Source organism: Varanus komodoensis, unplaced genomic scaffold, assembly GCF_004798865.1.
Source record: "Varanus komodoensis strain SLA01 unplaced genomic scaffold, ASM479886v1 scaffold8, whole genome shotgun sequence".
NCBI classification, from domain to species: Eukaryota; Metazoa; Chordata; class Lepidosauria; order Squamata; family Varanidae; genus Varanus; species Varanus komodoensis.
In genome coordinates, this window is record NW_025336481.1 from 23145308 (window position 1) to 23161066 (window position 15759).

Genomic DNA, 15759 nt, shown 5'->3' on the forward strand with positions numbered 1-15759 from the left:
CAGGTGTTCCGGGTGTTGTACTTGAGGTCACTTACACTAACACAGCATAATTTGCCTTAGTGCTATCGCTGAATTCGAAACTGTCCTTTAAAAGAAGACAACAACCTAAATCAAATGCATTCAACATCACATTTTAAGACTTTTTAGAACAGTTGATTTAAAATGTGCAAACAATCCAACTTAGCTGCCTTTTTGCTTAACACAGAGATGAATTTGGGCTGATGACATATGTTTGAATACACTTCCTTATTGAGAAACATAGAATGGCCCAGAGCAATATTTCCCTAGTTTTCTGGGGCAAATGTCTACCTGCAGTTGCAAAGTGGTTACATGTTGCTCATGTACTTCATATTAGCTCTGTGCTGAGTAAAGTTGTATGTAATTCAGGTTGACATCTGGAAGCAGCATTTAGAGTAGCAGCTTGCTTTTGAAAGTCATAGGAAGACCAAGTTTGTTTACGTAGCAGAACTTGAAAGGTAAAATAATCTTTACACAATTGGGGAAATAGGATGCTTTCTTTTGTACAAAATAAACCTCAAGTATAAGTGTATGAAGAACTGTTCCAAATTAATACATTTCCTTGTAATACAGTCATAGCAGATGTGCTGCAAGGTTGTCAGGCCTGATTTAAACAAGGAGCTAGGTGGCCCAGATCAGCCTCCCATGGAGCATTGCAGAACTTACTGTACCAGCATTGCAGGCATGTGGGTCTCTCTTATTCTGATTCTTGGGTATTATACACTTATAGGAACCTTAAAAATGTTTAAGGTTCTTTATCAGCAAGATCATTGCTATTTCTCTTGTGATGCCAATAAGGGTAAGCTTTCCACTCCCAATTTGCCTTGAAGCCTGCCTATAGTTCTTGCAGTATTGACTCCCGTCATGGCAGAATATGCAGCAAAGACTTGCCATTGCCATTGCATCTCCTTCCAAAGTGAGCCATTGGCTACAAACATGATATAGCTACATACTCCATATGACTGCAACAAAGAGTCTGAATATATCAATAGAGAGTTTCTCTGACTGCCAGAGGGTTTGTTTCAACATCTTGCTATATCAAATGCTTTCCAATCTTGTTCCTAAGCAACCACTTCATGCTGCATTGAGTGAGAATATTTTTGTTCTTCTGGAATCTCTGGTTTCTGCTGCTTCCACTATCTCTCTGTTATGAAGAAGGTGCAAAGAGTATTACCTGATCAGTTTCCCTTTCCACAAATTCTTATTTTTGTTATTGTTATTAATTTAAGCATCCCAGTTTAAACAGTGGATTATCTTGAATCATCTTGAATTTATGAATCCTAGAACATTTAATCTTTCATCTGAACAGATTCAAATTATGCATAGGCTCCTGCCTCCTTCATAGGGCTGGAATATCCTGTTATGGTCAGCATTTTCTAAGAAAACCCACCTCAGAGCTTCTTGTCAACCAGAAATAACTTGCTTACCATTGCCTTTGATGGCTAGAATCCAGAAAACATAAAATCTAGCCTTTTGTGGGATCTGTGGGAAAGTAGTAAAATTATTCCATCATAAGAAACTTACTAAGTATGAACCAGGGAGTTAAATCATTTATGAAGTGGTTTCATTTCTAGTTCTTTGGACATTTTAAAGTTTGGAGCAATAGCCTTATTTTAAAATGTTATGGGTAACCAGGGCATAGTCTCAAACCATATGTAGACAGCATAGCTTGCTGAAGTTAAGAGCAGGCCAGGATTCTATTCAGGGTCTGGAAGGGAGGCTAGGAATCCATATCCAACAACTTGAGTTCCATCTTGGAAGAAAGTTGGGATATAAATGTAAGGTGCAAGGTGTTTGTAAGGGTAAGAGTAACTAAGCCATTCTTGAACTGTTTTGTCTAAGGATGCTTCCAGAGAAGCAGTGGTGTAGTGGAGCCAGGGCTCACATGTTTGAAGCTCTGGGATGTTTCACTTAACAGGCATGATGATGTCATCTGCCATCCCCCTTAGATTTCCCTATTCTCCTTGCACTTTAGTTGCAATCCCCAAAATAGCTAGAAGTGGCAGAATGGAATTTGCAACAGTAGATTATTGTGAGTTACTTCATGCATAAATGGGCATGTGTGCACACACATGCACAAACATACACGTGCACACATATTTTTCAAAACAGCTACCTGAATTTTGGACTCTCCATTGGGCTGTCACTATGGAGACTGCCATGATCAGCACTTGCACTTCAAACTTTATCACTACATAATTACAGACAAAGCTTTTATTGTGCGATTGCCTTGCATCATTCAAGGAATTTTATAGGGAAGGGCAGGCAAAGTTGGTTTCCAGTTTTAGACCTTCCACATTTTCTCATGGCTTGTTCTCTCTTTTTTTATTTCCACAAAAATACCTGTTCAGAAAGAGTAGTTGCACAACATCCATTAAGATGGAATGGCTGCATGATATTGTTTGACTGGTCTTAAAGCCGTCTGGAAGCAAGCTAATTGGAAAGAGGGTGTGTCAGCTTGAGACCGCCTTGGGAGTTCAAGCACTGCAGACAGGAAGACCTAGCTAAAGGAATACTGAATAGCAGAGAGATTTCATCAGGGGTTCTACTGAAAAGGGCCCCTGGTAGGACCTGGTCCAGAAGACAGGACTAAATGAGATAAGGTTAGAAATGTACACGCACCAGCACTGATCAGGTCCAACAACAGCTCTTGGAACTCTGCTGTATGGGTGTCAAGACAAAACAACCCAATAGACAAGATCATAAAGCATTCTGGATAAAGTAAAGGTACTTAGTTCATGGCAGAAAATACTACAGTGCATGTTAATAAGGAAAGGATAAGGGTCCAAAGTTGAACTTTGAGTCCAGGGAAGAGAGCATTTTGGTAGTCCAGTTGATAGAAAGTGCATGCAAAAAATATAATAGGCAGAGTGGCTGTTCCATGCCAGAGAGCCAAACAAACTCCCAGATTTTTTGTGCAGCATCTGTTGCCATGTTGCTGTTTTCATGTTACAAGATTCTCTGAGAACATGAACAGACCCGGCAGAAGGTATTTAGGAAAGGCCATTGCAGATGAGAAAGAAGATTTCTAGGCAATCAAAGCTATTGAAAAGAGCAAGACTTCTTGCTGGTATCAGCTTATAACTGGAATGCTTTCTAAGCTAATTAATCATTATGTTCCAGCTACTGCATTTGACCCATAAACAGTTGGTCTTGGGCTGATACTGCAACTAGGAATCACCTCTAAGCCACCTTCTTCACCTGCTTGAATCCTATGACAGTTTTCTCCAATAATAAATCAGACCCTGGCTCAGGGCCACATCTTGCAGCTGTGTGTAATAAGATGTTTCTCTCTTCCAAATCCTATCCCTTGTTTTGCCTGTAATTAGCTGAGAAGTTGAACAGAAATTAATGTGGATGCCAACTGCATACAACTGTGGATTCCACCAGTGGAAAGATATCAATAGATACAACCCAGATAATTTATGTTTCTAGACAGGCAAAGATCTTATAAGTCCATAACTTATCAACCACCTCTGATATCTGAGATGTTAGCAGGCATTTCTCACTTTCTTCCATTTACCCCTTCACAGCCTTAATGGCTAGAAACATGCTTCATATCCTCGTAAATATCTCTCTGAAAGCTAATCCTTTTCTTTCTAAGGAATCATAGTAAACACATAGTTGTGATAGCATTCTCAGACTTCTTTGTCTTGCTAGGGAAGAGTCAGAGGATAGGGGTTATCTTCCTTGTTTCTATCTGTTCTTGTGTCTTTTGGGATTCAAAGGCATAGAAAGAAGACTGAAAAGATGCTTTTATCAAAGGACTCTTTCTTATTCACCCACCCAAAGGCTATTCTTGAGCTGAGTTCTCCTTTGCTCATTCTCTAGAAAGCCACTCCTTTGACCTACCTAGAGCATACTGGGCACAGACTGAAAGCAGTTTAATGCTGCATTGTGTTTTCTCTCTTATAATAAACCAGAAGTACTGGCCTTTGTACAAATATTTTGGTGAAATTATTACTACATCTCTTGTAGCACTTACTGGGTACTTCCAGGCAGAGGGCTCCAGTGGTACCAACCAAGAGACAGCATGTACACCTTCCCTATTTTCATCCTCAGCACATGTTTTTTCTGGTAACAGAAAAAAGACAAAAAGAAGTGGTGAGAAAATGCATCCCTACATCACTCTGCCTCTCAGTGAGGCAGTTCCATTGCACAAGGACAAGCCTTGTCTATAAACACCGGCAGTGGTCAGTGCATGGTCCTAGGCTGTGACTGGGGGTTTCTGATGCTCAGCCTGAGCACATATAGGGGGATGGGAGAAGAGCAGCATTTTTCTTGTACATTTCTTTCATGCCACATGCTTCACCAATGATCCCTCCCCAGATTTTAAGAGTTCTGAAACTCATTTAAATATTGATGTAAGTGGACTGTGTGGTAACTCTGTTCTTTTTTCTCTCCACATGTTCCTGAATGTCCTGCTTGTGGGATGAATTGATCGATGCTGGCAAACTTTAGAGCCTATTGTGAAGAATGGCAGACCTCCAACATCTCACAGCATGCACTCATTCCTGCACCAGTACACGGGATCCTTCAAAAAGCCTCCATTGCGACGACCACACAGTGTTATAGGTGGCAGCCTTGGTTCATTTATGGCAATGCCAAGGAATGGGAGCAGACTAGGTAATTTGTTCTTATAGCATCAATTTGTTCAGTAAATAGGTTATTCTTTGGTTTTCTCCCCTTCACCAAGGGTAACAGTAATGTAATATTTGTACCAGAGTCTTAGAAATGTTAAAGAATTAATAATTCTATACCTTTGATAAGCATATTGAAAAGACATCCACTACTGGAAGTCAAATGTGTCTTAGAATTTCATTTCATTTTTGTTTTCATTAATTTATTACTTTTGTATACTGCTCAATAGCTGAAGCTATGTAGATTGGTCACAAACATGAACGTAAAACTGTGTAAATGAGAACTTGCACAAGTGATGGATGCCAGTTTAATAGGATGGCATCCTACAATTGTGAATCCCAAAAGAGAAGCTAAAGTGTTAATATGTCAGTTGTCTTTGAGTAGATTGGCAGTCATACTGATTCTAGCATTTTATCTTTGCTAAAAATGTTATTTGGTACTGTTTGTAAATAATGGATTTGGAAGAGGCTATACTATTTAGATGAACATTCATGTGCTTCTTCATCATGTGAGCGAATGCTTGAATAGGGCTTTAAAAACCCCATACTTCAAGGCAGAACAGAAACAATATCATTGTGTGTGACAAACAAAACAGGGTTTGCATCCTTCAGAAGTGAAACACCAGTAGGTCATAAAATATATAGAATATACATTCATTTGTGCATTTTTCATTATAAATGGAAATTGCATTTGTTGTCATCTCCCAGTGGACTCCTTTCTGAAATTGTGTGTTGGCTTGAGATAATAGTAACAATTTTGGTGGCTGAAGGGATCCAGAATGAGGGCAGACTGTCACTAGTGAGTTCTCATGATAAAACATGTGAAACTGCCTATTCTAAATTAAAGAAAATGGTAATATTGGCTAAGAACGGATAATACAGGCTGATGTAAGCTTATTGGCTAGTGATGACATCTGTGCCCATCATTTGCACAAGATTCTTAACCAATCAATTCCTTACATTCTCTTTCCTAAGTCAGTGATCTATCCTTCTGCAATTACTCTGTTGTCTAAGGCAATTACATGCTTTTATGTTAATGAGTCCTTGGAATATCACTTAAATATTCATGAGTTTATTGTCCTCCATTTTCAAAGAGAAATTAACTGGCAGATTTGCCTGTTCTTTGTGTCTGGTGATGTGAATTAGCTTTCCCAGAGGTATAATTTTATGTCAATAAGCTCATGATATAGATTTTTTTTTTTTTTTTTTTTTTTTGCCTTTGAACCAAGTGCTGTTTCGCCTGATAAGCAGAGGGGGACTTGGAGTTTGTATGGCCCCTTTCTAGCAACTGGCACTCATTCTCCCAGTCAGTTGTGTTAAATACATACGAGTAACACATTTTTGCATAATTTGATCAACTTCTAGTATGTAGGACTTCTTATTAATTTTTTTAAAAATGCATTTTGTTTTAGTTTTAAGTAAGAACAAGAAAAATCCTATCTAGGACTAGAAAAAAAAATCTGCAAAGAGAAGCAAGTACAGCTTAGCAAACAACAGCAGTCATTATACTTAACTTCTGCTGAATTAGAGGCTTCAGAACTGTAATTGCCAAGATGGATGCCATTACTCACAGAAGAATCTTTTGTACTCATAAAAAATGAGTGACTTGCATATCAGCCTTGTTATCTGATGTCAACTGCTTTGAGACCACAGTAATGCTGCAGATTCTCCACTACTGCCTCAACTTTCTTTATCATGAATTTGTCATATAATTCAAGTAGTATGTATATAGTAATACATAAGCAAATATTTTGTTATATAAGTCTTCATTTATACAGTTTATACCTAGGTTTCATTCTGTTTAGGCAAAATGCTAGAAAAATACTTCTAAGCCGTAATTGAGTGTACTAGAATATATCAAGAAAATTTGTGGAAATTCTTACATTAGCAGGCTTTTACTGAATCATTGATCATATATATTAATGTATAAAGCAAGGGCCTCACCACTATAGACCTCAAGTTTCCTTCCTTTAGTTATCTGCTGTTATTGTGGCATAAAATCAGTTAATACTTCCGTAATGAAGTCAGACAGTAAATACTTAGGGCTACACGCATGGGACACTGGCCTGTAGTATCAGCATGTGGTGGCATCGCTGTTAAATCTGAGCAACCATTTGCTGGGTGTGATTTGTAAGTGATGCATTTAGGCATGTGCTTCCACATACTGCATTTGGGGCTACTTAGCCTGGGGGAAAAAGCAAGAAAGGAAAAGATGATAGAGGTATATAAAATTAACCACAACATGGAAAAAGTAGATAGATTTTCTTCATTTTTGGATACTACAAACTGGGATCATCTGAAAAAGCTGCATATTAGGAGATTGAGGCCAGCCAAAAGGAAGTACTACTACTACACACAGTACATAGTTCAATACAGTTAATGTAATGGTCTAGACCGGCGATGGTGAACTTTTTAGAGACCAAGTGCCCAAACTGCAACCCAAAACCCATTAATTTATCTCAAAGTGCCAACACTACAATAAAACCTGAAAACTCAGGTTTTAGTTTAGAAAAAACACCTCACAGCCAGTCCAAGCAAGTGTGTATATATATATATATCCTTGGCAGCACACTGACCGGCCATGCGAAAGCTTGGACAAGTAGTGGCTAATGTGTCGCGGCTTGTGATGTCATCACCTGGTTCCGCTACTCCTTTCCAAGCGTGTGCATGGCCCCTGTGTGCACTGTTATCCGATGCTCAGGTACTGGGGCAATGCTGGGATAACTTGGCTTGCATGATGAAAGAGAGGGCTCTGTGTGCCCGCCATGGCACGCGTGCCATAAGTTCACCACCACTGGCCTAACCCTACTGTGGTGTACTCTCCTAACCCTAATATAGGGCTAAAGTTCCTTGAAAATAGGAATATTATGAAAAAGCCTTCTTTGAGTAGCTTTTTCTGCACAGCTCATCGTTTCTGCCCATTCTAAACAAATTCCAACCATCAAAATCATGCCAGGACATCTCGTTTTTCTAACCCTAACCCTACCCTGGTGCACACCCCTAACCTTAATATAGGGGTAAAATAGCATTGAAAATAATGTGATTTTGAAAAACACTTCCTTGAGTAGCTTTTTTCCTGCACAACTCAACATTTCTGCTCATTCTAAACACATTCCAACCATCAAACTCATGGCAGGACACCTTGTTTTTCTAACCCTAACTCAGTGATGGTTAACTTTTAGAGACAAAGTGCCCAAACTGCAACCCAAAACCCACTTATTTATTGCAAAGTGCCAACACTGCAATAAAACCTGAAAACTCAGGGTTTAGTTTAGAAAAAACAAGCATTTATTTATTTATTTATTTATTTATTTATTTATTTATTTATTTATTTATTTATTTAGGGGGCTTCTATGCTGCCCCATTCGCCGAAGCCTCGGGGCGGCTCACAAACCATAAATAAATAGAATTCAATAAAACAATATAAATTAACAATATAAATTCAGTCGCCCTGCCCAAAGAATAAAATTAATAAATAATATTAACCATTAAAATAACATTTGAATAAAAAGGTCTTTGCCTGGCGCCGAAAAACAACGACAGCGCCAGGCGGACCTCTCTGGGGAGTGCATTCCATAGATTGGGCGCCACCGCAGAGAAATCCCTCTTCTGAGTACTTACCCTCCTAATGTCCTTCACGGAGGGCTCCCGGAGAAGGGCCTCTCCTGCTGATCTCAAGGGGTGGGCGGGCATATATGGACGTAAACGCTCCTTCAGGTAACCAGGATCCAAGCCATTAAGGGCTTTATAGGTCATCACCGACACCTTGAATTGGGCCCGGACTTCAATGGGAAGCCAGTGAAGCTGACGGAGGACTGGAGTCATGTGAACATAACGCCCAGTCCCCGTCAGCAGCCTGGCAGCTCTATTTTGAACCAATTGAAGTATCTGGACCGTCTTCAAGGGCAGCCCCACGTAGAGCGCATTACAGAAGTCAAGTGGGGAAGTCACCAATGCGTGTGTCACTGTCGCCAGGCAGTCGTTCTCCAGGTAGGGGCGCAGCTGATGGATCAGCCGAAGCTGAAAGAAAGCGCTCCTCGCCGCCGCTGTCACCTGAGCTTCCAGATATATATATATCCTTGGCAGTACACTGACTGGCCACGTGAAAGCTCGGACGAGTTGCGGCTAATAATCATGGCTTGTGATGTCATCGCCTGGCACCACTACTCCTTTCCAAGCATGCGCATGGCCCGTATGTATGCTGTTATCCGATGCTCGGCTGCTGGGGTGATGCTGGGGTGACTTGGCTCGCGTGCCAACAGAGAGGGCTCTGTGTGCCTGCTGTGGCACACGTGCCATAGGTTTGCCACCACTCATCTAGACTGATGTTAAAAGGGGATTAGACAAACCCAAGCAGAATAAGGCTTTCATTGACTGCTATTCATAATTGCTATATGGTACCTCTGGGATCAGAGGCATTATGTCTCTGAATTCCATTCCCTGGGAAACAACAACAGGAAAAGACTATTGCCCTTGTATCCTGCTTCCAGGCTTCCCACAGACATCTGATTGGCCATTCTACAAACAGAATGTTGGACTAAATTGGTTTTGCTCTGATCCGGCATTGCTGCTCTTATGTTCTTATGATTTATGCACATACGTAGTAGCTCTTCCATGTGAAGTTGTATATGATATGATTTCTCTGACCCATTGATTCTGTACAGTTTGCCTACAAAGTAAATAGGGCTTTCATTATCACATACTAAAGGAGCTTAGCTTTTATTAAAATCAAGAATATACATGAATTTCCATATTGTGTTGCTGGTTCATTTATTGCAGAACACATGGTTTTGTTGGAGGTTTATTTCTAACAGAACTTTTGAAATTAAGTTTATTATTGTATTTACAGCATCATGCTGTGCATGTCTACATAGAAGTAAATCTTGTTGAGTTCATGTGGCTTGGAATCACAGCTGAAGACTACTTAAATGTATACTTTTCTGTTTTGAAAAGTTCTTCACTATGTTGAATACTGTGAACGTTTGCTCAGATAAGACATACCACTTAACTTTTTCCAGACTGACCAGATAAAGCTCTCTAGTCTACAATCTTATTCAAAGTGTAGCTTGTTACTTTTCAGATCCTTGGTCAATTTTTGTTTCCTGAGAGGAACAGCCTATTCACATTTCTTCCATTAGAAGATACCAGCAGGAGGCTCTTTTATAATAAACTAATCATTTTTAATTTAAATGGACATTTCTTATTCTCCCTGGTAAGAGTGACATTACAGATAAATAATGTGAGTGGGGTTAAAACCTGATAATTGACCAAGCATATTTTTCCCATAGGTCTTAAATGGATCCTTCCTTTAAAGTTTCCTATATAACATTATAACTCTATATATTTCTAGAATATTTTGACTCTGCATGGTTCTGCTTTTTATTACTACCTTATTTGTATATTAAAAGGCTGATTTCAAATGGAAAAGATACTAATTAAAAATAGAAACTGAATAAAGTATTTTGGACTAAAAAAAGTTGTATCAAACTAGCATCATTCTCTGTTTGGAATGTGCTAATCATGTGATGGACACAATCTTAATGATAAAAAAGTACCATTTAGTTTGCTCTAGTGCTTTTTGTGAGCAATTAAGACTGAGAGCTTTTCTTAATTGAAAATCAGTAGAGTAATTAATAACTTTGTTTAATTTAGACATTGTACATGAAAATCTGAAAATGGGATCAGATGGTGAAAGTGATCAAGCTTCTGGAACATCATCCGATGAAGTCCAGTCACCTACAGGTGTTTGCCTCAGAAACCGGATACACAGGCGGATTTCCATGGAGGTAATCTATTTTCCCATGGGGATGCATAATGCTAAGAAGATGCTTGGGGTTTGTCTGTTTTAAGTACTTCTAACTACTTAATGTTCGACATTGATTCCAAAATAGAAAGTAAAGAAAAAGATTATCATTTATAGTGTTAAAGTATGCTTGCAAATAAGCTTCCTGCAAAGTTACTAGCCTAAAAATAATAAATAACTGAGCAGGCTAGCAGAAGATTGCTACATTTCTATGCTGAGTATGGAGGAAGGAACTTTCATCCTGTAGAAATCCACTTGGTTTCTCTGCCTGGTAAAGGAAAGAGATGAAATGAATCCCAAAGTCTGGATGTGGTGACTGAAGAGATCATATTTCATCTTCTTTCCAAATCTTCTTGAGAAGAAGACAGTAAGCAGAAAGTCACACTTGCAAGATCTTAATGACCAGATGAGCTCATTTTGGAGTTAACTTGATCCTAAGCTGTTTAGGACTTTAAAAGTCAAAACCAGTATTTTGAATTGGGCTCATACTCACTGGAAGCCAGTGTCATGGTAAGAATGGACTCACTTATCCCTTATAACCTGCTCCAATTAAACATCTGGTTGCAGGATTTTGGACAAGCTTTGGAACAAAAGACCATAAAAAAAGCCATGCTGAATCAGACCAGTTGTCCATCCAGTTGAGCACTCTGTTCACATGGTGGCAAACCAACTTCCCACAGGATCCCTCAAGCAGGATGGGTACAAGAGTTCCATATGCCCAAGCTTCTCAAAAACTGGTGTATATAGGCATATCCTCTCTAATAACAGAAGTAACACACAACTAGGAAGAGTAGTCATCATTGATAGCCTTCTCAAAGCCCACTTTAAAGCCATCCAGATTGGTGGCCTTCACTACTTCTTGTGGCAGTGATTTCCAGAGTTTATGCCCTGTGTGAAGAAGTGTTTCCTTTTATCTGTCCTGAATCTTCCACTAATCTGTTTCATGGGGTGACTCCAGATTGTAGTATTATGGGAAAGGAAGAAAAATGTCTCCCTCTTTATTTCCTCCATACCATGCCTAGCTTTAAACTAAAGATGCCACTTGTAACCATTCCTCAAAGGGGAGCTCTTCCAACTCCTTGAGTTTTTTTAGTGTTCTCTCTGCACTTTTTCCAACCTAAAAATGTCCTTTTCCAGTTTTGGCAAGCAGAACTCTCCATAACAACCTCAAGATCCCTTTCTTAATCAATCACTACTAGTTCAAATCTCATCAGCATATAGTTGAAGTTGGGATTTTTTGCCCCAATATGCATTTCTTTACACTTGCTTATATTGAAATATATTTGCCATTTTGAAGCTCATTCTCTCAACTTAGAGAAATCACTTTGGAATGCTTCACAACCCCTTTTGGTTTTAACTACACTAAATAATTTGGTGTCATCAACAAATTCAGCACTTCACTGCTTATTATTATTAATGATTATTATTATTACTGAATAGGTTGAAAAGCATTGGACATACAGACTACTGGTACCTATTGGCTATATCCCTCCATTGGGAGAAATTACCATCTATCTCCATTCTCTGCCCTCTGTTCTTTTATCAGTTACTGATTCAAAGGAGGATCCCCCCCCCCCCGCCGCCCTTTTTCATGACAGCTAAGTCCTTGATGTGGGGCTTTGTCAAAGGCATTTTGGAAGTCTGGTGTTTACTAAATTTCCCCTGTCCACATGCCTGTTGATGCTTTCAAAGAGCTCTCAGAGGTTAGTGGGACAGGACTTAACTTTGCTGAAGCCATGTTGTTTCTTTCTCGGCAGTGATTGTCCTTCTATGTGCTTATTGATTCCACTTATAATAACGCTTTCAACTAAATTACCGAGAACAGATGTAAAAAGGACATGGGGCCAAATCCAGATTTAGAGGTGTGTCAACTAGTTCTAGATGGGTCACCCCCCCCCCCCGAAGGGCTGTACTTGCAGTTTGGAGGAGCTACTTGACCTGGCACTTCAGATGTCAACTCAGATAGAAGGTGTGTCAAGAATGCCTGCTGTCAGTTTGGGCAGATTTGCCAGCTGGATCCCTTCCTGGAGGAAAATGACCTGAAAATAGTAGGACATACGTTGGTAACGTCTAGGCTTGATTTCTGCAATGCACTCTACATAGGGTCACCCTAGTGCCTATTCCAGAAACTGCAGCTAGTACAAAATATGGCAGCCAGACTGGTCTCTGGCACATCATGGAGGGACCACATATCACCTATTTTAAAGTATTTGCCCTGGCTTCCAGTACATTTCTGGATAAAGTACAAGGTGTTGGTAAAGTGCTTCATGGCTTGGGTGCAAAATACCTTCTGGTGTGCCTTTGCCCATACATTCCATCTCGCCAGCTAAGGTCCTTTGGGGATAATCTTCTACAGTGCTTCTGTAAGATTAATGTCAACAAGAGGACTTTCTCAGTGGTTGCCCCTAAGATCTGGAATGGTCTGCCAGGAGAGATGCATCTGAGATCTCAGATTTCCTCTTTTAAGTGGGAGTAAAAGACATACCTCTTCCAACAGGCCTTCCCAGATTAGTATCAGTTTATTTAACATGTTTTTAGTCAATTTAATCACTCTTGGTTTTAATATCTTGTAAACTGCCCAGAGCCTATAGAAATGGGGTGGCATATAAAATTAAAATAAATTAAACAAACTGGCTTGTAATTCCCTAGAGCCCCCTGCCCCCAGATTCTTTTTTTAAAAAATGATGCTACATTGGACATTTCTCCAGACCTCAGGTACAGAGGCTGAACTTAAGGACACATTACATATTTTTGTAAGAAACTTGGTAATTTTATATTTGAGCTCTTTAAGAATTCTAGAATGGATACCATCTGGGCAGAGAAGTCAAATGCAACTCTGCTAGACCTTTTTAGCAATCTTCCACCCAACTTTATATTAAATGTGATGGTGCTGTAGTCACTGTGTTCAGTTGGTTGCACAATTTACATCCTGCACTATCTCTGGGCAGTCCTGCCTAGGATTAAATTCAGGATTGCCTCCCTTCAGATAGGTTTTATGACCATTTCAAACACTGAAAAACCTCTCTGTCAGAACTGGAACATATATTCATCCTGTCAACGTTTGGATAGTCATCCATTATTACAGCACTGCCTTTGTTTGAGGTCTCCCTGATTTCATTTACCCTCTCAAGATCACCCTAAGCATTCTGGTCTACAGGACAATAGCATATTCCTATGGCCGAATTAGTTCTGGAACTGGGGCTGTCATCCACAATGCTTTTGCTAAGGAGTCTACACATTTTAATTATTCAAGTCTGCTGAATTCTATGCCCTCTTTGATGTAGAGAGCAACACTTCCTCCAGTATGCCTTTCTCTACCCTTTCTCTACAGTTTCTATCCAGAGATAACCCTGTCGCATTGGTTCTCTCCATTCCACCAGGTTTCTATAGTTCCTACTATGTTGAACGTCTCCTTTAAAACCAGGCATTTCAGCTTTCCAGTTTTGGCTCTGAGGCTTCTATCTTTTGCGTAGAAGCACCTAAGGGCAGCGTCTCTTTTCAGATGCTTACAACATGTTTTGGCACTTAGGCCTGTCAAACTAGTTATTATGGCTCTCCGTATGCTTTATTTCTTCCCCTCCTACATTTGGGCAATCAGAAACCTTTTCCTTTCATCCACTAGGGATGTATCCCAGTTCTTGTCAGCTTTCATCTAGGGTTCAGTTTAAAAACTGTTCTGTCCCCTTTTTAATGTTATGTTCCAGCATTCTTGTTCCATTTTGTTTCAGGTGGAATCCACCCCACCTGGCTTGACCTAATATGTTCCCTACTGCCTAACAGACCTGAACCCCTCCTTTCTAGACTACCTTCCCTTCTGCAGTGAGATTCCTCAGCTCATTGTGCCTGTCTAGCAGCCCTGTGCATAGAACAGGTAACATTTCAGAAAAAGTGACCTTGGTGGTCCTGGATTTTAACCTACCTAGCATACAACATTTGGCTTTCAGGATTTCATGACTACTTTTTCCTACATCACTGGTACCACCATGGACCACTATCACTGAACACACCCCCACACTGTCTTTAAGATTATCTAGATAGTATGTGATATCCACATCCTTTGCACCAGACAGACAATAGACCATGCAGTCTGCATACCCATTACAAACCCAGTTATCTGTATTTCTCATTATTTAGTCTCTTACTAACAAAAGCCCCCTTCCTCTCCTCTGTACAGTTCTTGGTTCAATAATGGGTCCCTCTGAAGAATCATTTCCCTCATCTTCAGAATGATGCTTTTTCCCTGAGTGTCCCATTTTTCTTGACAGCTAAGGAGCTCTCACCCAGGAATTATTCCCTGATGGTCTCACCAGACAACCTGTTTGTTTCTAATTGCTACTCCTGATCAGCAGCCTTGGCTTCAAGGGAACACCTGAGTTCAATGAGAGTGAGGAGGTCATTACACCAAGCACACATTATTAGCTCCCTCTGTCCAGTTGGTTGATAGTCATACACATGGCACTCAGTGCAATGCAGTGGACAGCCCCCCAAACCCCTGCCGGCTTTCTACCTTCCTAACAGTTTTATTGTTATTACTGGGTTTATTCTCCTGGAAAACCTAGGAGATTGTGGCTTTTTATTTTATTTCCTTAACTAGGAGAAGGTGGTGGATGTACTTTGAGTTAATTTGCAGTTTACATCTCCTGACTAGAAGAAGAGAGGCCTGACCTTTTCACCCTCTTGCTGAATTCACTTATTCCAACCTGTTGCTTGTGGGCTGATGCTTCATCACATGTGCTCCTCACACTCAGCGAGCCGACTCACTCATAAGCCTGCCGTCTTCTTTAGCTCTAGGTAGGTTGGCCCAACTGCTGCTGCAGCCAGTCTGACTGGAGGGCCTAATAAGAAAGGCAAGAGAGGCTAATATCTGTGAGGAGTCAGTTTAGGGGGTGTGCACCCATTGGATTTTCTGGGCTCAGATCTCCGGCTCCTTTCTGCTTTGGCAGAGCCATGAGCCCAAGCTCCTGGTGAGTGCAGACAGCATTTGCAGTGTTCAGCAGAAATAAGAGTCCTATGTGAGCACTTGCGCTTGTAGTATCTCCCTTCCATGCCATATGTAGCAGCATTTGTTTGTGTTGCTGCACATGATGTGAAAGAAGGTTGCTGCTTGTACTATTTATTTATTTATTTATTTATTTATTTATTTGGAGTGCTTGTATGCTGCCCCATTCGCATAAGCCTCGAGGCGGCTTCCAATCAAATAAATAACAATATACAAAAATATACAGAATTGGAAACATCCCGGAGTTAGATAAAAGCAATAAATAATTTAACAATCAATTAAAATAACATTTAAATAAA

General features: G+C 40.1%; 1 protein-coding gene across 1 annotated transcript in view; it reads left to right on the forward strand.

The window, feature by feature from the left end:
* CDK17 (cyclin dependent kinase 17) overlaps positions 1-15759 on the forward strand; it is a 95825-nt gene that overhangs the window by 33870 nt on the left and 46196 nt on the right. Inside the window, exons 3-4 of the mRNA XM_044455699.1 lie at positions 4480-4644; positions 10311-10444. Of these exons, the coding sequence (XP_044311634.1) occupies positions 4480-4644; positions 10311-10444 (299 nt within the window). The remainder of the gene's footprint in view (positions 1-4479; positions 4645-10310; positions 10445-15759) is intronic.